Source organism: Myripristis murdjan, chromosome 6 (assembly GCF_902150065.1).
Source record: "Myripristis murdjan chromosome 6, fMyrMur1.1, whole genome shotgun sequence".
Lineage (NCBI taxonomy): Eukaryota > Metazoa > Chordata > Actinopteri > Holocentriformes > Holocentridae > Myripristis > Myripristis murdjan.
The window spans coordinates 16,593,198-16,616,974 of record NC_043985.1 but is presented as its reverse complement, the minus strand read 5'-3'; the positions used below and the strand labels follow the sequence as shown (position 1 = coordinate 16,616,974).

General features: G+C 42.9%; 1 protein-coding gene across 2 annotated transcripts in view; it reads right to left on the bottom strand.

Moving 5' to 3' along the window:
• LOC115360619 (LHFPL tetraspan subfamily member 3 protein-like) overlaps positions 1–17,896 on the bottom strand; it is a 41,954-nt gene extending 24,058 nt beyond the window's left edge. Inside the window, exons 1-3 of one of the 2 annotated variants that reach the window (XM_030053623.1) lie at positions 17,885–17,896; positions 14,651–14,653; positions 674–1,436 (exon numbers count right to left, since the gene is read on the bottom strand). In XM_030053623.1, coding sequence (XP_029909483.1) covers positions 674–1,100 — 427 coding nt within the window. In that variant the 5' untranslated portion in view covers positions 1,101–1,436; positions 14,651–14,653; positions 17,885–17,896. Of the gene's footprint in view, positions 1–673; positions 1,804–14,650; positions 14,654–17,884 lie in introns of those variants that run through there. The other variant, XM_030053622.1, reaches the window with a different exon arrangement.
• Positions 17,897–23,777: the final 5,881 nt, after the last annotated feature.

Below are 23,777 nucleotides of genomic sequence, written 5' to 3'. Positions count from 1 at the left end.
CAGTAATGGAAATGCATGCAGAAAATATGGTGTAATGTACTAACAGCAAGCAATTATCAGTGACTAGCTTTTTGATAGTCTAGTATCAATCAACTGTCTAGTGAAAGAGACAATAGCAAAATGAAGGGCAAGACACCTGACAGCCCCTCAACAACTCTTCAGCACCATGGACAGCACTGCCATGACTGTCCCTTCAGCAATGTTGGTTTGAGGTTCCTGTGTTGGACATCTGGATGACTTGGCTGCAGTCACACAGTACAAATAAACTAATCTTAAGAAACACACATCATTTCCAATGTAACCTATGACAAGGGTGTAAAGGTTCCCACACTTTTTTCATGTCAAGGATCCTCAAAGAGAAGCAGACCCCTCAGACACCCATTTCATAAGATTTTGTCCCTGGACTCCACCTGTTTTTTGTGTTGTTAGGTGATTTATGCAGAATTTGATAACTGTTTTATAATAGCTAGGGCAGATAACAGCAGGACAGTGAAACCTATGGTCAAAGCTTGCTCTTATACATTCGTCCTACTTACATTTCACGAATACAATAATAAACTATCACTGAAATTGCTGAGACCCTCTAACATGGTTTCAAGGGTCCTTGAGCCCACTTTGTGATCCATTAGCATATGAAAAAAGTAGAGTGGCCTAACATGAGCAGTGCACTTACCTGATGCTGCTTGCATCCAGCCACAAATCTTGTAAACGGTGGACGTGCTGAGCAGAAAGAAAAGACTGAAGCAGCCGATACAGGTGACAACTAGCATCATGGACATCCCAATGAAGAAGGAGGCGGCCTTGAACGCACCGGAGGGGATAGCGGAGAACTCAGTGAAGCTACCTTGGCAGGCCAGTTCTCTGGATATTCCGTCTCCGATGCAATAGTGAAAAAGGCCGAAGTAGCCGGCCTGTGGCGTATCCACGCCATCGCCAATCCAATAGGGCTGTGAGAAGATGGTCACGTTAACGATACCGAACAGGATAGTAAATATGGCCCATAAAAGTCCGATGACACGAGAGTTGCGGACGTAATTGGTCTGGTACAGTTTTGCAGCTTCCGCAGATGGTAACATTGATGCGGCAGTTCCAGGTATCATTGTAGGTAATCCTGAATTCTAAATGAATGTTGCAATATGGCTGCGCGCAAAACGAAGACTAATCATTTACTTCAGAAACTGTTAAAAGATTCATCCCCAAAAAACAGCGAGAGCAAGCAGAGAATCTATGCCTTTGCAACAGAAGCAGAACAACATCTGTCAGGCGCAATCAAGTCATTACGTCGCATCCTAAAACCAGGCGCTGAACCAAAAGAGTAGCTAAATCAGAGTGCTTGAACCCGAGATTTGACCGATAACTCTGAAAACTCAGCTCATCGACTATGACAAACAGGCTCCCTCCCACTTGCTCAGTCTAGCCGTCAGACATGCACATCGCTGCCGCACGTGTCGCTCACTGACGTCCTTGGAGCACCTCGGATGAAACTCAGATTAAATATATATTATTCACACAGACCTCTGCAACATACAGTGCGCGCATATCCTCGCCAGTCCAAGTGGAAAATATGCTACCAGCCGTTCACCAACAGCCTCACGAGCAGAATGCACAATGTCTACGAAGGGGGTCGCATCCAAAAACACATCACAGGCCTCTACTCACAAATCATCATAGCATAATATCCACTGATAAACATGACAGCGCCTCTCAGGATCGTTAAACAGGAATTTATTCACCGGTGTATGTCAGCTTCGCCGGTCCGCTGGTGATGCTGAGAGACGGAGAGGGAGGGGAAGAGAACATAGACGCATTAGATGAGGCAGCCTGTGATGTGCGTGTCTGTGCAAACGGTGTCACCGAGCCTCTTCCCTGACTATAGGCTAACGCTGCGTCAACAGCAAATGAATGGTAAAATAAATAAATAAATACATAAAAAATACCGATGGGATTTTAAACAGACCATAAACAGCACAAGACACGGTCATCACCATAAAACGTTTTGCGTTTTCAGTCTCACAATATAGGCCCACTGCGGGTTGGATTAGAGCAGGATGACAATTCGCTTAAATCCCTGCAGTTTCCAACTCATCTCGAGCATATAGGTTTCAGTTGTTGCCTAATCTATATGCAAACGGGGCTTTATAGACGGCCAAGTCAGTTTCACTGCCGAGTTTATGCACACGCCCCTTCTCCGATCCTCCTGTTTCAACATGTTACGCTACCTGCCATGTTACAGCCTGATACAGCCAACAGTGCTCGGCTGCATTAAATATATGCTGTTTTGCTGCAAGGAGTGATGCATGGAGCTTCTGTGAAATAATAAACATTTAGCCTAGTTGGCTGTGATTGCAGCATAGAGCATGGATATTGATATTTAAAAACACAAGTGCACAAATGTTACTACCTGTACCAAAGTTTTACCAAAATTAAGTCTAGCATCATCAATGTACTATTCTCTATCCTGCTGCCTTTCCAGCCTCAGTAAAGCACAGAATGAGTCCTGAGTTTGGTTTATCAGGCTTTACATTGGCATAGCTACAAAACTTTCACCATGTCCACGTGAATAGAAACAGATTAAAATAGTCTGAATTTACCATTTGTGTAGCAGTGCCTCTGAAGTTTAAGGTTACATCACTCTGATGACTCATGACACTGGTTTTAGAGGGATTATTACCAATTATTCCTTGCCACGTTGCCCGGGTCACCATGGCTTTTTCCAGGGCCAAGGGCAAAGCATGATGTTGTGTCCTTAGCAGGACTTACCATATATATATTTTTTTCTGCTTAGGCCCCTTTGCATCTGTCTGTGCCCAGGGCCTGGACACTCTGTTCTAATTTGCTCCCTTGATGGCTACATTGCATATCACTGGTCAGAACTGTCCATGGATTAATGGACGGGCTGCATTTGGAGGATTTAAGAGTTCAATACTGATTTTTGAAAGCACAGATGGAGATGACTCCAGCCATTGCAGTGGGAGGAGGGAGGCAGTGGGCCTGACTAAGTTGAAACAGATATTTGGTTAAAGGGATAATTTCCATAAATAGCCTACAGAGTGTACACAAACCACCGAATATTAAATTTGTCAGCAATCTTAAGTCAGTCCCACTGTGAGAAAAGAGCATTTCTCAGTGTTTAAGTTGCCAGACAGACAAATGCAAATATCACTCACACACATTTGCACGCATGCACATGCATGTGCATGCGCGCACGCGCACACACACACACACACACACACACACACACACACACACACACAAAACTGCAGATGATCATCCTTCTCACCCCACAAATGAATGAACCTATAGTCACACCTTTGTATAATTTCCAAAGCCACATAATCATAATTTTGTCCATCCAGTGAAGGAATGGTATTAGATAGATTAACATGCTCTGAAAAGTAGTCCAGTGTTTAAACTGCATCTGTTTCAGTAATAATGTAGATCTGCATCATTGTATGAAATGCCAGCATATGCGGGCAATGGATCAGTTTCCCATTGTTTAACCAGAGACATAAGAAAAATCTCAGCATATATCAAATAATTCATTTTTATTTTTCAGTTGTATAAGCACAGTAGGCCTTTATTTGAACACATCTGCATGCCTGGTTAATGACAGCAAATGTGCTACTTTAAACCAGACCTGGGGGTATTCCACAAAGCAGGATTAGAGGGTAAGCCAGATGACTGTGGAAGAGATTATGCTATATCCTGCTGATAATGATTTGAATCTGTAAAACAAAACATGAATGTTAGGTTCAGGGACATGAATCAGTCATGCGTAACGATGATTGCTAATAACAGACAACATTTCAGAGGATATTTCACTACGCTTCAAGTTGTCTGGCTAACTTAATCCTGCTTTGTGAAATATCCCTGATAATTGTAATCAATATCATTTATTTATTTATTTATTTATACACCAAGTACCATAAAGTCTATACAATTAGAGGAATGTATATGAAAATGGATTTAGTGTACTTCTTATGCAGATGAATGAATGAATGAATTATTCTGGCATAGTACACCCCACCCATCTTGTAAAAAAAAAAAAAAAAAAAAAGCAAACATAAACTTTAAATAATTATATTATATATGCTATTGTATATTACACACACACACACACACACACACACACACTATACACACACCCTATGGCAGAAAACATAGACGCTCTCAGGGCTGTTACCCTCAAACTGGGAGAGTGGCTCCAGAAGATGCCAGGAAGAACACCTGAGATCTCTGTCCAAAAGAGGAATAAATGTTGAATATCACACAGAATGCTTAAAGCTGTAAGTAGTTCATATCCTCTTTCTCCTGCTCTGTATTATCATGTAGCAACACTAACAGGGGCTATTCAAATGTTGCTAATATCCACTAGCAATATTTTTTCAATGTCAGCGTTGTCATTGCGGGATTAGCTGAAAAGCCTCTATCCCTTTGTCCACTTTGGGTCACTATTCCCCTAAAAGTAATATTTGAAATTTGTTTCTTACTGTGTGGTCCACACACAAGTAAGCATCTTTTTAAACTTAGTGATTTTTCTCAGACTTAGAGGAGACTTGTTATGAAATTAGACTCTCTCTTTGTAAAAGGTAATGACTCACCAGCACCCTCTGATGCCTCTCCACCGCAAAGCTCCAGCTCTGTGGGTTGATCAACAAAAAGAGTGCACTTGTAAAGATGATTTTCTGCTACGGCTGCTATGCTTTAGCAGCCATGTCTAATTAAATTGAAAAGACCCTGGCAGTGTAAAGAAGCTGTCGTTCTTAAATTTGGACCATCTGGGGATCAAGGACCAGGGATGCTTCTTGTTTTGAGTGGAGTTTTATCTCTTTACTGAAACAATAAGCAATGCATTGACGATGGACAGTTTGTAATTCTAACACTGTAAAGTCAGTGTCTTTATTACTATGAGATGGGAGAGAGAGATCCTCAGTAGCAATCTCAGTGGAGCACTGTAATGCCCAGTCTGGACAGGTGATTCCTCAACTTTAGCCAAGGACAGACTGCATAGTGAATTTTTCACAGTAGGCTTTACTTCATCCAAGTTCATTTATTTAGCCTATATTTAGATTAAATTAGCACAATACTGACTCTGCAACTTAACTTCTTAATGCATTTAGGGCGACTGATATAACATAGTCTTAAATGTGCTCTAGTTTATGAATTGCTCCTATTTTTGCTGGATCCACATCAAGCAGGGAAATATGCAGAAAGAGTCTGCAATCAGGAACTCAGACCATCTTGCAGTTGACTCGAGTATATTTTCCTCAGTATATTTTTTCCTACATCCCATTCTAAATCCATGGGCATTAATATGGAGTTTTGCAGCTAGAACAGCTTCTACTCTTCTGTGAAGGCTCTCTACACGACTTTGGTGTGTGTCTGTGGGAATTTTTGCCCATTCATCCAGAAGGGATCAGACACTGATGTTGGATGAGAGGGCCTGGCTTGCAATCTCTGTTCTAGTTCATCCTAAAGGTGTTGAATGGGGTTGAGATCAGGGCTCTGTGTGGGCCAGTCAAGTTCTTCCACACCAAACTCATCCAACCATGCCTTTATGGAGCTTGCTTTGTGCACTTGGGCACAGTCATGCTGGAACAGAAAAGGGCCTTCCCCAAACTGTCCCCACAAAGTTGGATGTGTAGAATTGTCTAAAATGTCTTGGTAAGCTGAAGCATTAAGATTTCCCATCACTGGAACTAAGGGCCTGAGGCCAACTCCAGAAAAACAAACCCGTAGCATTATCCCACCTCCACCAAACCTTACAGTTGGCACAATGCAGTCAGACAGGAAATGTTGTCCTGACATTCACCAAACCCAGATTCATCCATCAGATTGCCAGACATTGTGTTATTGGTCACTTCATAGAACATGTTTCCACCGCTCCAGTCCAGTGGCGATGCGCTTTACACCGCTCCATTTGACGCTTGGCATTGTGCTTGGTGATGTAAGGCTTGCATGTAGCTGCATGCAAGCATGGGTCATGGAAACCCCTGCCATGAAGCTCCCAGCGCACAGTTTTTGTGCTGATGTTGATGCCAGAGGAGGTTTGGAGCTCTGCAGTTATTGAGTCAGCAGAGCGTTGACCACTTTTATGCACTATGTGCCTCAGCACTCAGTGACCCCGCTCTGTAACTTTGTGTGATCTGCCACTTGGTGGCTGAGTTGCTGTGGTTGCTAAATGCTTCCACTTTGCAATAATACCACTTACAGTTGATTGTGGAATATCTAGGTGGGAGGAAATTTTATGAACTGACTTGTTGCAGCAGTGGCATCCTATTACATTACTATTACAGTACAACGCTGGAATTCAGTGAGCTCTTTAGAACGACCCATTCTTTCACAAATGTTTGTAAAGGCAGACTGCATGGCTAAGTACTTGTGGTATATATACATCTTATACACTTCTAGCATGTAGGCCAGTAAACCCTGGCTCGTGAGCCACAACATAATGTGGAGACAGACATCAGAGTCTGAAAAAGTAGCTGTTTTACAAAAAAAAAAAAAAAAAGTTAAAATCTAGGGAGGAGGAGTACAAAAAGCAAAGCACAAAAGAGAATATGGTGAGCACCAGTCTCATGAGTGTGTCTCCCTCTGGAGACAGGCTACTCAATTTAGCCAATGCACCACCCAAAGACTCTTGTACTGCCCTCACAAGGCCAGTAGGGGTGCAGAGGGGGTATCAACAACAATAAATTGTAATCATTATTTTCTATAAAGTTATTGACCTCTTTCAGCAAGCAAAGCTGTGGTAAAAGCAGTGCCTAACTGAGGTGGTCTTCATGCTGAAAAATAAAGACGTATGCGGAGGAGCCCTCCAACATGGTTCTCTTATTTTTCAATACAGGACCACTCCACCAAGTTAAAAGCTTAAAAAAAAAAAAAAAAAACCAACAATACCTGCTACATCTCTGTCCTTTTGTGAGGTTATCAGCCCAAATGAGAGAAGCATATTGTGCACCAGTACCAATTCAATTCTGAAGCTAAAAACTGTCAAACAAATTAAGTCTAACTAGTCCCACAAGACTTTTTATAGTTTTGGTAGGCTATATTTGTATCACAGTCACAATCACGATGACATAATTCTTCTTTATGTTTTAAAGAAGTATTCCAAAAATAATTATACTTTAAGTATGATCCCTTTAATTGACAACACTAGGTCAAAACAGGCTCAGGGACTTCAGGCACTGCAGGCATGTACTTTAACCACTACTTCACAGCAATGTTTTGAACAGCTAAGCTTTTGCTCATTTGCTCATAATAAAGGATCACTGGGTGAAGTCACTTACGCTGCAGTCAATATGCTCTGATTTGATGCAAAGGCCAGCACCATGGCTGCCTCCAGTCCAGTAACTTTCTGTTTTTGCCTGTAGATGGTGCTATTCTACCATTTCAGAGAGACTCAGGTTTTGTCTGTTGTTTGACCTTTAATCAACCTACTTTATATTTACAAACAATGCTATAAGGGGTATGAAATTGTACTTCCCTTTGTATAGTGTATTTGTACACTCTCTAATTTTAATGTTGAAATGAAAGTTATAAGTTTTAATAACCTTAATGTGTTTACACAATATCCTTGCACACTGTAGCTTAATTGTAATGAACTTAATTACATTACTAAGCTTATTGCATTATCAGTATTATCCTGTGGGCAACAATATCTAAGATCCTACAGTTTCCACATGTTGTAGAAATACTCTCAAGTGGACAGATTTGCAGTACTCCACATGGCCAGCAAGGGTCGGTATAGGCTAATCTTAGACTGTAGTACAAGCAGCTATGGCTTGGCACTCTGGAGGCCATACAATATTCCAAGAAATCTAAACCATTTTTGTTAATGCACCAGGAGTCCAGAAATATTTATCACAATCAAAGATATAGTATATCAGAGATGCCCAAAAGACTTAACCTAATGCAATAATGTTTCCTAAATTGGAAGTCTAACATGCAGCTGCGCAAAAAAGGCCAAAATGCAGTGGAAGACGAATTATGATGTCACTAATCTCTTGTAATCTATCGTCTGATCCCTGTGTGTGTCGTGGCCCAGATACAAAGGCCAAGCTTCTCATACTCCGTGCCCTCTGGACCATATAGCCCTCGCTAAGCCTGCTGCTGTGTGGAAAGATAGTCGAATGGAAATGATTTGGGAAATGGCACTGCTAGTCTTGTGACAGTCTTGTAGAGTTCTGTTGTACTGCATCATTCTGGCTAGCAGTGCAGGCCAATTAAAGTCAGTGTGAACTATATGACAAGGTCACAACCAAACTTTTAAATACTACTCTGGGATCCTTCCCATAACAACTAGAATTCTGACTTTAAAAAGCTTTGTCATAGGATGTCACTAAGTCACTCCTCTCTGGTTTCGCCTTGTGAGGAAAGTACTGTTATATTTGCCTGGGAGTAGTTCAAGACTGTTTCAAAAGAACAAGGCATGAATAGCAAGGAACTCGAATGAGGCCTGGGAGAAGGAAGGATGGAGAGTGTGGCATGACAGTGAATTGGTCAGTGCTTGCCAGTAGAAGTGGGGGATTTTAGAGGGAATGCTGGGACAAAGGGGGGGATTGGTGCCTGTGAGAGTTGAAGAGGAAGAATGGCTGGTAGAGGATGAGAGAGATTTGCCTCATCAAATGTTGGGATAAAAGATAACCAGTTAACATCCACTTGGCTGGAAAGAAAGTATAGGTTATTGGTGATTGCTGGGCTTGTGAGTGTGTGTAGGTGTATGCGTGCGTGCATGCGTGCTTGCGTGTATGCGTGTGTGTGTGTGTGTGTGTGCGTGCGCGCATGTGTGTGTGTGTGTGTGTGTGTGTGTTTGAGAGAAAGAGTGTGAGAATCAATGCCAAAGACAGAATGCCTGGGTGTGTTGAGATAAGCATGGCTCTTTGGGAGGTTGGTCTTTTCTGGGTAGGGTATGTGTGTACGTGCCCGTACACGCATGCACTTCAGTAAATGATTGTGTTTGTATGTGCACGTACTGGTCGTGACTGACTTTGTGGACTGCTGATTTGGGACTGCACAGTTCTTTCTGAAATGTCAACCCTCAACGGCGCCGCTCTCGATAAGCGTCTCCTCTCTCTTTTCCTCCCTTCCTCAGTCTGTCTCACTTTCTCTCTCTATTTCCCAGATGCCTTTTTCCTCTGTTGTAATTGAGCGATTATGTGTTTTCGAAGTTTCACTCCTGTTGTTTACTCATTACTTTTTTAATATGGCCAAAAGTGTTTCTTATCTTTTTTTGTGCTGGGACTAGTGCCTGTTTGTGATCTCTAGGCCTGTTCTGTTGTATAAACACTTTTCTGAAACTGACTTTGTGCTCTGTGCTGGTGGATGGCAGAACTATGTGGGTTTGCCCTTTTGTTGACCAGCATTTAAAGGAATATTTCACCAGTTTTCAACCCAAACTCATTTAATCTTTTGTGGTTGTTACATGTGTAAAAACACATACAACTTATGAATATCATGTTTGTCTTGAGTGCTTGTCCCAGTAGCTGTGAAAAACAGGATTTTTTCTGCCGGATGATGTAAATTGTGTCACCAGGGGTTGGCAGAGATCTTGTCGAACTACAGCTCCTTGGTCTGAACCAATCACATCAAAGGGGTGCACAGCAACTTTGTTTTGCTCACATATGGTGGAGGCAAGCAACTCTACAAAACAAAAGAGAATATTGATACCATGGAGCACAGATGAAAGTTAGTTTTTTTTTCTTTTGGAGTCACAAATTCCTTGCCACCTAAATACAGCGTAGATAAACTTGGCATCTTGAAGTGGAGGAGGAGCAGCTGCAGTGGAGGGAAAGCTTCTGGTGAAAACTCCCGGCAGAACAGCCTCGTTCCCCAGGTGACTGGTGCTGTAACCATACGCCCACACAGGCAGCGACTGTATCATTGTACGTCACCATTGGTTGTTCATTTCAAGTAGAGCTGGGAGTAAGTGCTTGAATCATTTGCCAGTGGAGACAGGAGGCAAATCGCTGTGCTGCCATGAGTTCCACCGTGCAAAAATATTGTTAAATGATTTCTTTTGATACCTTGGCTGTAGTTTTGTTATCATCTCTACTAAGCATTGCAATCACTTATACTTTAAAACCTTTTCACTTGATCAGTGTTGTGAAACAATCTAAATGGGTCATGGGAAAAGAAGCTGGGCAGTGCATGTTGGGTGTTGTAGTGTTTTCAATAGGAACATCAGAAAATGCGGAATAACTATAGGTGAAAGGGTCAGATCTGAGGAGTGGGCATGGGCATCAGTTTTTGTTTAATGTATGGTCGTCCATGGATCGTTTTCATTTGTCGTATGAGTGAAAGCATTCACTGAAAATATCTGACAAATCCATCACAATCCTTGTGGTGGCGTTGATGCTAAATCGTCTCTAGCCTGCTGAGATCCAGCTCACAGCTACAACGACAGACTGACTGCTCAGATTGTGAGGAAGTTTCCGGACTTGTTTTTTCCCAGTTGAAACTCAGGCTGGCCTATTGTAGAGGTGACCCCCACTGTGTCACACAAACACTCCCTCACTGACTGTTTACCATCACAATGCTGACACTGGCGCTTTCCCTCGCTGTCAGGAGGACTCATATTTATGTATTTTCATTGTAATTACATGGCAGTGTTTTTAGATTTCCAAAATGCCCTTGTTTCCCCCCACTGGCTCTTTTCATCCACGACTGCAGATCAAACTGAGCTGCTGCCAACGCTTTGTTTTTCTGAGCCACTGAGAATAAAACCCACCAGTAAACAAAAGATAAAGCACCAAAATGAAAGCTGGAGAGGGGGGCAAAATCAACACAATGAGAAGGGTTGGTGAATACTGGCTGGAGCACTGTGTTGTCTGATGCCGGTTGGTGTTGGAATTTGTTAATTATAGAGGTGGAATGTGCGTGTATTTGTGTCTCCATGTGTCTCTCCATGTGTATAAAAGTGTCGGGGTCATCCATGCTTTACCAGCATTATCTGCAGTGTTTTGTAAGCCAGAACTGACAAATGGTGTAGTCAGTGGCTCTATTAGATAAACAGTTCCTGCACAGCCTTGTCTTTTGTTTTTACAAAGTTGCTAATTGTGTAGTTGTGAAACATATCGAATAAAAGCAATAGGTGGTAACCAAGCTCTCTTTTTGCCTCGCGTGTTATTGGTAAGTAGATTCACTGAATGATATTTAATGCATGAAACCTCTCCAAAATGTACTCATATCATGACACGGACCAGTGTAGTAGCCCTGTGTGTTGACATATCTGGTATCTGCTACACTGACTTCTTGGATTTTTGGGGAGGATTTGGGTGCCTGTTCTGTCTCTGCTTTCTTAGCTCTGACCCTTGACTGTCTGTCTCTGATAGACATGTTTACACCGCTCTCATTAGACTGATAAACACTGTGCACCATACTAATGAGGCTGGTAGTGCAATGTGGTTGAGAGAGAGAGAGAGAGAGAGAGATTTTGAGTAGGCATTTCCATGAATAAGTGTGCATGTGTACATACAGTACAGGCCAAAAGTTTGGACACACCTTCTCATTCAATGCGTTTTCTTTATTTTCATGACTATTTACATTGTAGATTCTAACTGAAGGAATCAAAACTATGAATGAACACATGTGGAGTTATGTACTTAACAAAAAAAGGTGAAATAACTGAAAACATGTTTTATATTCTAGTTTCTTCAAAATAGCCACCCTTTGCTCTGATTACTGCTTTGCACACTCTTGGCATTCTCTCGATGAGCTTCAAGAGGTAGTCACCTGAAATGGTTTTCCAACAGTCTTGAAGGAGTTCCCAGAGGTGTTTAGCACTTGTTGGCCCCTTTGCCTTCACTCTGCGGTCCAGCTCACCCCAAACCATCTGGATTGGGTTCAGGTCCGGTGACTGTGGAGGCCAGGTCATCTGCCGCAGCACTCCATCACTCTCCTTCTTGGTCAAATAGCCCTTACACAGCCTGGAGGTGTGTTTGGGGTCATTGTCCTGTTGAAAAATAAATGATCGTCCAACTAAACGCAAACCAGATGGGATGGCATGTCGCTGCAGGATGCTGTGGTAGCCATGCTGGTTCAGTGTGCCTTCGATTTTGAATAAATCCCCAACAGTGTCACCAGCAAAACACCCCCACACCATCACACCTCCTCCTCCATGCTTCACAGTGGGAACCAGGCATGTGGAATCCATCCGTTCACCTTTTCTGCGTCTCACAAAGACACGGCGGTTGGAACCAAAGATCTCAAATTTGGACTCATCAGACCAAAGCACAGATTTCCACTGGTCTAATGTCCATTCCTTGTGTTTCTTGGCCCAAACAAATCTCTTCTGCTTGTTGCCTCTCCTTAGCAGTGGTTTCCTAGCAGCTATTTGACCATGAAGGCCTGATTCACGCAGTCTCCTCTTAACAGTTGTTCTAGAGATGGGTCTGCTGCTAGAACTCTGTGTGGCATTTATCTGGTCTCTGATCTGAGCTGCTGTTAACTTGCGATTTCTGAGGCTGGTGACTTGGATGAACTTGTCCTCAGAAGCAGAGGTGACTCTTGGTCTTTCTTTCCTGGGTCGGTCCTCATGTGTGCCAGTTTCGTTGTAGTGCTTGATGGTTTTTGCGACTCCACTTTGGGACACATTTAAAGTTTTTGCAATTTTCCAGACTGACTGACCTTCATTTCTTAAAGTAATGATGGCCACTCTTTTCTTTAGTTAGCTGATTGGTTCTTGCCATAATATGAATTTTAACAGTTGTCCAATAGGGCTGTCGGCTGTGTAGTAACCTGACTTCTGCACAACACAACTGATGGTCCCAACCCCATTGATAAAGCAAGAAATTCCACTAATTAACCCTGATAAGGCACACCTGTGAAGTGAAAACCATTTCAGGTGACTACTTCTTGAAGCTCATGGAGAGAATGCCAAGAGTGTGCAAAGCAGTAATCAGAGCAAAGGGTGGCTATTTTGAAGAAACTAGAATATAAAACATGTTTTCAGTTATTTCACTTTTTTTGTTAAGTACGTAACTCCACATGTGTTCATTCATAGTTTTGATTCCTTCAGTGAGAATCTACAATGTAAATAGTCATGAAACTAAAGAAAACGCATTGAATGAGAAGGTGTGTCCAAACTTTTGGCCTGTACTGTATATCTTGGAAGAGGATTAGTCTACATTAGCAGCCAAGCAAAGGCCTTGTCTCTTCACTTGTCCCAGCTGATCAATGTAAATCCTACCACTGTTACATCCAGCCATGTCTTGCACACTGACCTGCTTTTCTATTTCTCTACCCTGAGGAGTTTGTTGCCATTTAAGACAAATTAAAGGCTTTCAAATAGCACAGAAGAAGCCACTTCCATAAGTCTATTGCGTCCTGTTAGCTCTTCTGTGAGTCTATATGTTTGCAAAGAATTAAAATAATTTAATGTTGGAGACCTTTATCTCTTTGATAGCTTTGCTGCTGGTATAAGGAATGTATGCCCTGTGATTCACCACTAGATGGCAGACTGAGAGAGGCCTTGATCACCCCAGCAGCTGTATTATAGGTACTAAGCACAAGAGTGCCGGTGTAAAATGACACTCCATAGGCATACATTTTACATGTGCAAAATGTCAAGATTTACTAGATTAACTGTAGGCTTTTTCTGTGACACTGTAATGTACGAGTTTTATATTGTCTCTTTGTTGTTGCCCCTTGTGTGCCATTTTTAGTGTTTTATAGCATAACCTCCTTTCCATTACTGTAGCAGCAAACAATGAATGTCAGTGTTTTTCTGCACAAAATTTGTTGGTCAAAAAGCCTGGGAAGGAAGTCTTCATGTACATTTAGTTTGTGAGCTTATGTTTGGAACCGTATTTTACTTGTGATACACATTCACAGAAGTGGAAACCTATAAAATAGGTTCTAGGGCTGGTCATTGCTGCACTTTTCTGGAATGGAATAGTGACGTGTCTCCATCCCTAATTCCTTAATAGTGTGTAACCAGACTCTGACATTAGCAGTGTTGAGCCTGCAGGAATGTTGACAATGGGGAATTCCAATGGGTTTCACATTTTCTTGTGGCACACAGGCTCCTGAACAATGAATGCTCTTTTATGGTGACAAATATATGTCTTGAAACAGTGAGGTGCTGAGAGCTGCTTGTGTGCGTGTGTGTGTATGTGTGTGTGTTTAATAAAGGTCTGGCATTGTGACTGAGCCAGGCCAAGCTGCGTTTGCGGTGCGTGACTGAATAAGAGCAGAGCACCAGGAGCAGCCAGCTGTGTATACGCATGGACAAAGGTTGCATCTGGGGGAGAAATGTTCCACTACACCAGGTCAGATCACCTTCAACACACTCACACATATGGATCCAGACCTGTTAACTCCCTCCTTCCCTTTTTCTTTCCTTTCTTTTCCTCTCCCAATCTATCAACCCATTGGTCAGCAGCTCTTGTTTACCCTTAATCTGTCTGCATTCTTCCCAGGCTATCCATCCATCCATTTTCTCTCCATTCCCCTTGTCCCTCTCTCCCTCTTCTTTCCCCTCAGCTCAATCGCACCACACTAGCTCTCTTTTCTTAGCAAACCTTTCTCTCATCCATTATTGAGGCTTGTTTTTTTTCCTTGAGTCTCAGAATAAAGAAGGGGGAACGGATCTTTTGAATTTTTAATGCTCCACATGAAAAATGTATCATCAGTCATTTCTCAACGATACGAACTCGTAAACTTTTAGCAGGACACAACACTCCGAGTCACGAGATGATGCGAGACAGGGAGAGAAAATGGGGGCGCAAAGCCCTGTGGCCTCTGATATGGAGAGGTGGAGAGGAGGGGAAGGGCCAAGTACAAAGGAGATGGAGATAGATGGAGTGACAGGCTAGAGGGAGCAGACGACTCATTGAAAGCATCATTGACCACAGTGTCTCAAACCTACGCACATTCAACCCTTTGAGGAAACTGGTAGATTAGAACCAGGTAGGGGGGAGAGAAAAAGAGAGTGAGAAAGCACAGAAACACTGTTGCAGAGCAGAAAGAACGAGGGAATAAGGCTGATATGGATGTTTATTGGAGAGGACACAGTTCCAGCCCAGGAACGAGCGAGATAATCATATTCAGCAAATACCTGGAATAATTTGAATTCCAAAGCTTCGGGTGAACATTGTCTGTAGGCTGGTGGGAATTTGTTATGCATCAGGCAAACCTGTTAGAGCTCGGTACCACATCTCCAACCCACCACGTCTTCCTCCCTCACCCTTCCTCACCCTCTCTCACCTGAGCCACTGAGCGCGCTCTGCAACCTGTCAGCACTTCAAACAGCTGTCAGGTCAAGGTCAGCTCTGTGAAATGGTAACAACCCCTCGTCAAGCGCAAGTCGCAGCCATACATTGGGTCTGGTTCACACGTATATGATGCATACGATCGAGGTTATGGGGGTCTCAGCAGCCAGCAACTCATATACTGTGACAGGAGAGAGGCAGGTGGAGAGTGGGTGTGTGCATATCATGTGGTCATGTGGTGTGAAACGGGTAAAAGAAGAGGCTGCGTATGTATGTGTTTGTGTATATGTATGCAAGAGTATGTGTTTGTATTTCTCTCTCTCCCCCGCAGGTTTTCTCTTTGATGTTTTATATCTCCAGCTAGTGAAGCTGATTTATGGCTAGGTGAGATGCAGAAAATTATAGAACATATTTCCATGATAACTGCATGCCACGCATCAGCTCAGACAGTATTGTGTGTCAGACAAGAGACGAGCTACATGAGGCAAGGAAAGTAGCTTGCAGGTGATGCATTTTACAACTGTAGTGCAGAGGGATTGAAACCAAGCTTTCTGAGAATATACCTCTGGATGCGACAGGCTGGTCTGCCCTCATCTGGTTATCCCGATCATAAATCTGGCTCCTCGAAAAGCCAAGCTCCAATGCCTGCCCCCTCAGTCTCAGTTCCATACATATATGCGTCTAAGAGCTCAGGGTGGGGGAAGAGGCGGAGAGGGACCGGCAGCCCGAGGGGGTCGTATATCCCTGCCATAAGCCTGGAGCATGTCATCTATATTTATACACTCATTTACTTGTTTGTGTCTGCAGATTGGTCTTAGCTGCTAGTAGCTCATAAATACACCTCGGCCAAATTGATTTAATGTATACTGTTCTGATGCCCCTCCCTTTATGACCTTGCATAATCCCAAATGGGAGGTTAATGCCTTCATATGTATATATAAATAAATAAATAAGAATGAATGTGAAGAATGAATGAATGAGTGACTGAATGAATGTTCAGTCGCTCTTTCCACATGGATATTATATATATCTATGTGTTTGTGTGTGTGTGTGTGTGTGTGTGTGTGTGTGTGTGTGTGTGTATAAGTGTGTATATTTATATGTATATATGTATATGTATGTGTGTGTGTGTGTGTGTGTGTGTGTGTGTGTATACATGTACATTTATATACACACCCACACACATACATACATACACTGATTAATTGATTGACTGGTGTTATGATTGTGTCATGCATGATAATTATGTCCAACCTGCCTGATCTTACAAGACACCAGAAATTATGAACCAGATGTAGAGTGAAGCACATGCATCTCCAAATAAAACACTACACAAGGTCTTGAAAAGAGTTATACCAATATCATGCCAATATCATATACAAACATGCAGGCCTTTATGTCAAATACTGTCTTTATAGATTACAAAATATAAACATAGCATTATAATGCCCAAGAGAAACCAGTTAGAAAAAAAATGATATGTTGGTCTGGAAAATAAAGTTGTGGATTTTCTCTATCATCACCTGTATTTTTGATGTATTATATTAAACTGCGGATTAATGACACTTAATAGAAGGTCTTATACTGTGGCTATTTGGCACTCTAATCTAATTTCAGTTGCTTTTATTGCATGTGTGTGGTCTCTAGCAGCCTTGGCCTGCTTATTGCTTACTGCCAGCCATCCATCAGCAGAAGAGAGGTAGGCTGGAGGACAGGGACAGGGAGGGGCCTGCTGCTCTAGTTTCAGGAGTCAAATTGAAGGCAGGAGGATGTTTTCTGCCACAGGCCTTGGCTAGTTATGACAATCAGAAGGATGCGTTAGGGATACTGCCTCTGTCTGTAATGCCCCCTCTCTGTCAAACCCATCTAAGCAGAGGCGCTGCTCTTGTCTCTTCTGGTAAACAGCAGCAGTGTTCGAGGACATCAGGAATGAGATTTAGAAGGCACCTGTCATGAGAACTGGGTGGACAAACCATGAAACATCAAGAGCATGAAGTATAACAGCAAAGCAAGCAATCACTGGTATGGTTAAGCCACACATGCAACTTATGCTACACTCTAATAATCCTGGAAGATATTGAAGTGATTAGTACTGCACATAACCAAGAAACTATATATGCATAGTTAATTGCAGTGGAAAAAAATCTTAATGTTACACTTAATATACTAGTACAAGTAGAAAGCAGGTGTTTCATATGTGGGCTTCATCTGTACATGTACAATATGCAGAATGTATAGCCCGCGGCAATGGACAGAAATAGAACTAACAGCCTGGCAATGAACTGTCAAGAGACAGGGAGCAAGGAGGTTCGAATGAGGAGGAGGAAAAGCGCTAGCCCAGCTAATGAAAGAGTGGCTGAACTGTTGAAATACCTCCGTAACAATAAGAGGAAAACAAGAGAGAACATCCATAATCGTATCTGACAAAGGTTACCATCTTCTGTCTTCATTTTAATGCTATTCCATTCCCTCTCTGATCGGGATGAAGTTCTAATAAGGAATTGATTTTTTTGGAGAGAGGGAAAGCAGCTAAGGGTATATGACCTTCTGACCCCATAGCTCATCATAGGTATGGCAGGAGATGGTCCTCTAGCCCTGAGAATCAATGTTGCAGACCTCATAACCACCCATGGCTGATTTCAGAGGCACAAATGTGTCATCAATGTGTCAACGAGCGCACGTCTTGGCCAGAGGCAACCGGATGCCCCTACCCCCCGCAACCCCTCCGACCACAACCACCCACACAGTCGGATGAGAGGGCGGAGAGTGACATTTCCCCCAATTCTGTGAAATGATGCAGAAAACAGGGGAAAGAGAGACACGCCCCACAGTGTCTATCAGTCCTGAGTCTGTGGCAGTGACCTCCTGTGAAACTTCATCTTGATGCCCTCATCTATCTGTCAGTGAATGGCAGAGGAGGTGAAGGAGGAGGGGGTGGTGTTGGAGCCAGCAGCCACCCTCTCCTCCCTCCTCAGATGCATAATTCAGTGTTTCTCTCACAACAGCCTGCGCTACGAAGGGCTCAGCTCCCCCAACCATGCGGCCGGCAGTCTGCTAATATGAAAGAAACTCAGATCCCACTCTGTTGTTCCTCCAGGCTTTCTGGCTCTACACACACTCAGTCATACTTGTATGATTTATTCAGCTTGTTTAGGGCCAGGCCTTGCATCCATGGGGTGAGCCTGAGACCCCAACAGACAAGTTGGGAAACATTTTTGTCCTTGTCAGAATTCAGCTGCAGAACTTGGCAGAGGAAGTGTGTCGGCATCGCTGTGGGTTGTCAGAGTGACACTGGAGTAGCTTAGCCTCCCACTGGTGGTTAGTTTTACTGCTCCTTCTAAGAGGCCCGCCGCTGAGCCGCTGTACAGCAGCCCTGCCTTGGCCTCAATAAGTGACTGAGGAAGGAAGCATAGAGGACAAGAGCACAGGATGACTCTTCCTGTACCGCCAAAAACGGCCCATTTGCTTCAGTCAGGGAAAGTTCACCAAAAAAGCTGTATATACTGTCGATTCTGTTTCTTTATCATTTTTATGTACACTGCATAGTCACATGAGTACCATGGATATATTCTGTTTGAATTTTTGTTGAATTTTGGAGCTCTTAAGCACAAAAATTTTACCTATGTGATGAATTGGGGAGAAATTTCAAGATGGTTTTCCTATTGTAGGAGGGAGGCTGTTGCTATTTAGAGAGTGAGTGCTTCAATATGGTTTCAGTGTTGGCTGAGACCTAAACCTCCGCATAGAGAACCCCCCCTCACAGAGCACTTGGACAACTGTTTATCTCCCTAATGGGGGATATATCGGCGAAACCTGGCACCCTCTCAGCCAAGACAGTGAAACTATGTGGATGAGTTAGAATAGCAAGAAGCAAACAGGAGGAAAGGTTGCCAAATCCAGCCTTGATTTAAGGGCGTGTACTGACCTTTCGCCTCTCATTATATGACTGTTTCCCTTGTGTATGTGAGGTTTTATTTTGGGTTCTGAAGGGCACATTACTAAGGCCTTGCTAATTAAAATGTGAACATATTATTTCACTTTCTTATCTCTCTTGCAATGAAATGCTTTCCGCCTCCCCTTTCCCATCAAGTGCTTCTATAACCTGTTTATATTTTGCATCCGAGACACACAAGATAATGGGGATTCTTTAATTACCTGACCTCACTGGCCATGGCCTGCTCTGGGTCAACTACCCGACTGTGACGTCACATGTAATGAGATGGTATAATGGCTTGTGAAATAGCTTTGTGGACATGGTGGACAGCAGAGAGTGGTAATGGGGGTGAAAGAGCCTAGCCTGGCCTTGTGACAGCACCACACTCAGGCTCATGACCATAAACCATCTTTTGCTGCTGATGAGAACTTCTCTCCCAGTTCATGACTGGAATTACCTTTTAATTGTGCGGAAAGTCTCCACCCTGGCCTAAGCAAACGGGTTCAGTCTCACTCATTGTTGTGCACATTTCATATCCCGCCCATATCTCTCTGTCTCTCTCTCTCTGTCTCTCTCTCTCTCTCTCTCTCTTTCTCTCTCTGTTGATCTTTTCTCTAATAGAGAGAAGCTTAGCTGGGGGAGCAGGTTAATTATGGAGGAGCTCATTACTCATGTTTAATTATTGCAGTTAGATTTTTTGCTGATCAAAATATTTCCTCCTCTTCCCATTGTGCGGCGTGGAATTTTTCTATTGAGTTTCACCAATTTTCTGTCGTTATTGATTTGACTTTTGTTGAAAATTATTTTCATTCACAAAGTAAAAATGAGAAGACTCTCATTAACTCCTAAAATCTTGTTGAGCACTCACAGATCAAGCAAAGATATTTTATCAACCAAGAAAAAAAATAGACAGATTTTTAGGAAATATTAGAAATATTCCTAATAATATTGATAATGCAGTATATTGCAGTCTGATCAATATTTGATCAGACTGGGATATCCATACACCAGCTAACTTGATTCACACTGAATGTAGTTTGTATAAAGGCTTTGCTCTCCATGTACTGTCACTTAGCTGCCTGTGTGGGACTTGGTCATTAGCTGGCAGTCATTAGCAACTTGTCTAATTAAACTCATTTACAGGCTGTGCTAATCTGCCGAGGTGACCTTGATTCTGCGTCTGGGTAATGTTTATGCCTGTGCAGCAGAGTATGTCTGTCTCTGTGTGCCATTATGGGCACAAAATGGAGTTAGGCCTATGTTTGGCCATAAAAGTCTGCACTTCATTAGTCATAATTACCTTTGCTGTTGCCCAAAGAGGTGATGAGTTTCCGTACTCCTGCTAGACTGATGCCAGGAGAGCAAAACTCATCAGTGAAGTGAAGGTGTTCAGGGAATGGAGCACTGAAATCTCAGTATTCATCTTTTCCTCTTTTTCTTTCTTCTTTCTCTCTTCTCCCTGTTTCACTGCTCACCGTATATCAAGCTAACCTCTGGCGGTGTTGAGAGAGGTAGTAAATCTGAGGCACTCGTGCAGGAAAAGTCACAAAATGTATGGTGGAGGAGAGGAAAGGGGGTGTGAGGTGGTGCTTGTTGGAGTGACGGATTAATGAGGCATGGCCTTGTCTGTGTGTGTGTGTGTGTGTGTGTGTGTGTGTGTGTGTGTATATATATATATCTATACACCTTCCTGTGGCACCCTGGCTCCCCTTCTCCCTGTTTCAGTGCTCTCAATACCAATTGTTAGTGGGTTTCTTGATGATGGCTTCACCTATTTATCTGACTAATCTTTCTTATCCATTTTAATTTATTCAGTTTCACTTGTATCTTAGAACTGGCCTTCTTTGTGTTCAAATACACTCAGTGTTTTGAACCATATCCAGCACAATGAACAACACAACAACCAGCAATGAAGGAAATGGTATTTTCATGCATTCCACTACAAAGACTTCCATATGTTGACACAGTGACACAGTAACACAGTGACTGCCACACACAGAATCGACCACCACAGCTTTCTAGCCAAGAAAAAAAAACAAAACAAAACAAAGCAATGACACAAGGGGAAGAATAGATTTTTCCTCTCTCCAGGTCCACTGAGTTGAAAGGGAGAGCCTCCCTCAGGGCAAGAGATGTGAGACTTAGCATGTGATGGGGAGAGAGAAAAAGAAAAGAAAAAAGGTTAGAGTAGGAGAGAGACAGAGTGAGTAACAGTGGATGAGCGTAGGAGAGAAAGCTCAGGGAGAGGGCAGTGATTGAGAATAGAGCAGCAGCACAGAAAATAGCAACCCTTGCAACAGTATCTGCATGGTACATATATAGTAAGTGGAATGCAATAAGAGAGGAGCAAATTAATAGAAAGAGCTTTTATTTGAGAAGACAGAACGCCAGTCCTTGAGTTTAACAGAAGTAGATTTGGGTATTTGTCTTAAATATAGGGTAGGTCAGAACAGGGTGGCGGATGCACAAAGAATACAAGGCGGTGATTGGCAGACACATTTGTGATGGAGATAGACAAAGAAGGAAAGCTCTGTGAGCACAGTCAATAGGCATTTAGAGGAGACGAAGTGAGAGATGACAGCTGAGCAGAGGGTGTGAAGAGAGGAGGATGAATGAATGAGGGAGAGTCTGGGAGGATGGGGGGAGGTGAACATGGGAGGCCCTAGTCCATATTGTGGTAGGATTGAACTGTCTTGTGACCTCTGACCTGTAATTGGATCAATGAGTGTGTGGAGCGTAGTGCTGAAAGACCTACAGTGAAGGATTCAGAGGGCCATTTCACTCTCAGGATGCTGTGTGTGAGCGTGGCTGGGTGCCTGGTGTGGATGAGCATACATGTGTTGATGGAAATGTGTGTCTGCACCTCGCTGTTAATTACAATCTCTAGCCATCATGGTGATGGTGGAGCAGGTGTGCGCAAGGCTCTGTTCTCTTTGTCATTGGTACACTCTAGTGGAGCAGCTATTGTCCTTGGTCTTTATATGATCGAGCACACATGTGCACAGTGTCCTTTTATTGAAAGCAAACTATAATGTCAGTAAACAAATTCCACTGGAATGTTCTCTTGCTCTCCATCATCATCCATTTCTATCACTCTCTCAGAGTCTTTTGCTCTTGGCTGCTGAGAGTAGAGTCCTCATGATTTTGTTATTGTTGTTATGAGAGGAATTGCATGGATATAACCAATAAGGAAATGTTCGGCCCATTTTCATTTATGGACAACTATTTCTAACATATTGCATAAATAGGTATCTACTCCAACTTTTTGAGTCACCAGCCACAACTGTCATATAATATGTTGTTTTCATAATTGCACATGTATAACATATATATTACATAGGTTCAACATATATGGGCAACACATAAAGCATATTACTATATCTTGGGGGTGGGGTAGGGGATTGTTTAGTTAGATATACATGACTATATATATAATGTACAGTATATAACAAGGCTTCTCTGATATAAGGGCTGATATTTGTTCATTAGATTTCCATATGGGAAGCATCTGTGTATGTGTGTGTGTCTGTGTGTGTGTTCCCCATGTCCTTATGTTAGTGGATGCATCTGCATTTGAGTATTTGGCTTTTATTTAATGAAGCCTCATTTTTCATTGATTCCCATTAAATTCAACTAGCACTGTGTGTGTGTGTGTGTGTGTGTGTGTGTGTGTGTGTGTGTGTGTTTGAGCTTGTTGAGCCCGTCTAAGTGAGGCCACCAGCTCCTGGCCCGCTGACCCATATAATTAAGAGCAAAGGTCTCCCTTCATCCATTCCTGACCATAGAGATGAAGGGCACACCATCATCTGTCTCTCTTTGCCCCCACCCCCGTTTTGCCCGACCTCCACTTCTTAATTTGTCGCTGTGATTCAACTGTTGGCTAGAGTGTCTGCTCTGGCTAATGGCTGTGTATCGTTTCCAACCAAATCTGTTTGGTTTGCCCTGCTCAGGGCAGGATGTTCATCCATCTGTGTGGGGTTTACATGCCAAAACAGCTATGATCCGCTGCTCTCCCCGGCATCCACACGCATATAATCCACATGTCCGCGGTCACCACTTATCTCTGCTTATTTACACTGTGCAGGCCAATATGGATTTGGCTATAGCTCGACTGGGAGTGAGGTGGTGGGTTGCGGCATTTAGCTTGCATGGCAGTAGTTGGCTGATCCTAGATGGTAAATGGGGAGGTTGCATGCTGTTTTGCCTCCCCCTGGTCTTGAAAATCCTTAAACACCCATGACATCCAGGCCTTTCTCTAATTGGCGTTATCGCACAAGCCTCAAAGTCCAATATAAAAAATTCTGAATATGAAATGTTGTTATACAGAACATAGTGGTGCACATGCACACACAATGGACAGCCCTGCCCCCGCTTCTGGCTGACTGACAGGTGTCAGGTCTGCTTTGGTCTGGTAATGGCAGAATTAAGTAGGAAAAGAGGAAAGGAAAAGATGGTCATGGAAAAGATCTTCATGTCTCTGGAGGCCCATGAGAGATTGGATGGATGGAAGAGAGAGTTGAAGAGAGGGATGCTGTGTAGCAAGGCTTTATGCTTCCCCAGAATGAAGCCTTGATCAGAGACATGAGGAGCGGAGAATGTGGACAAGGAGAGCGAGCAGGAGGAGTGGGCTC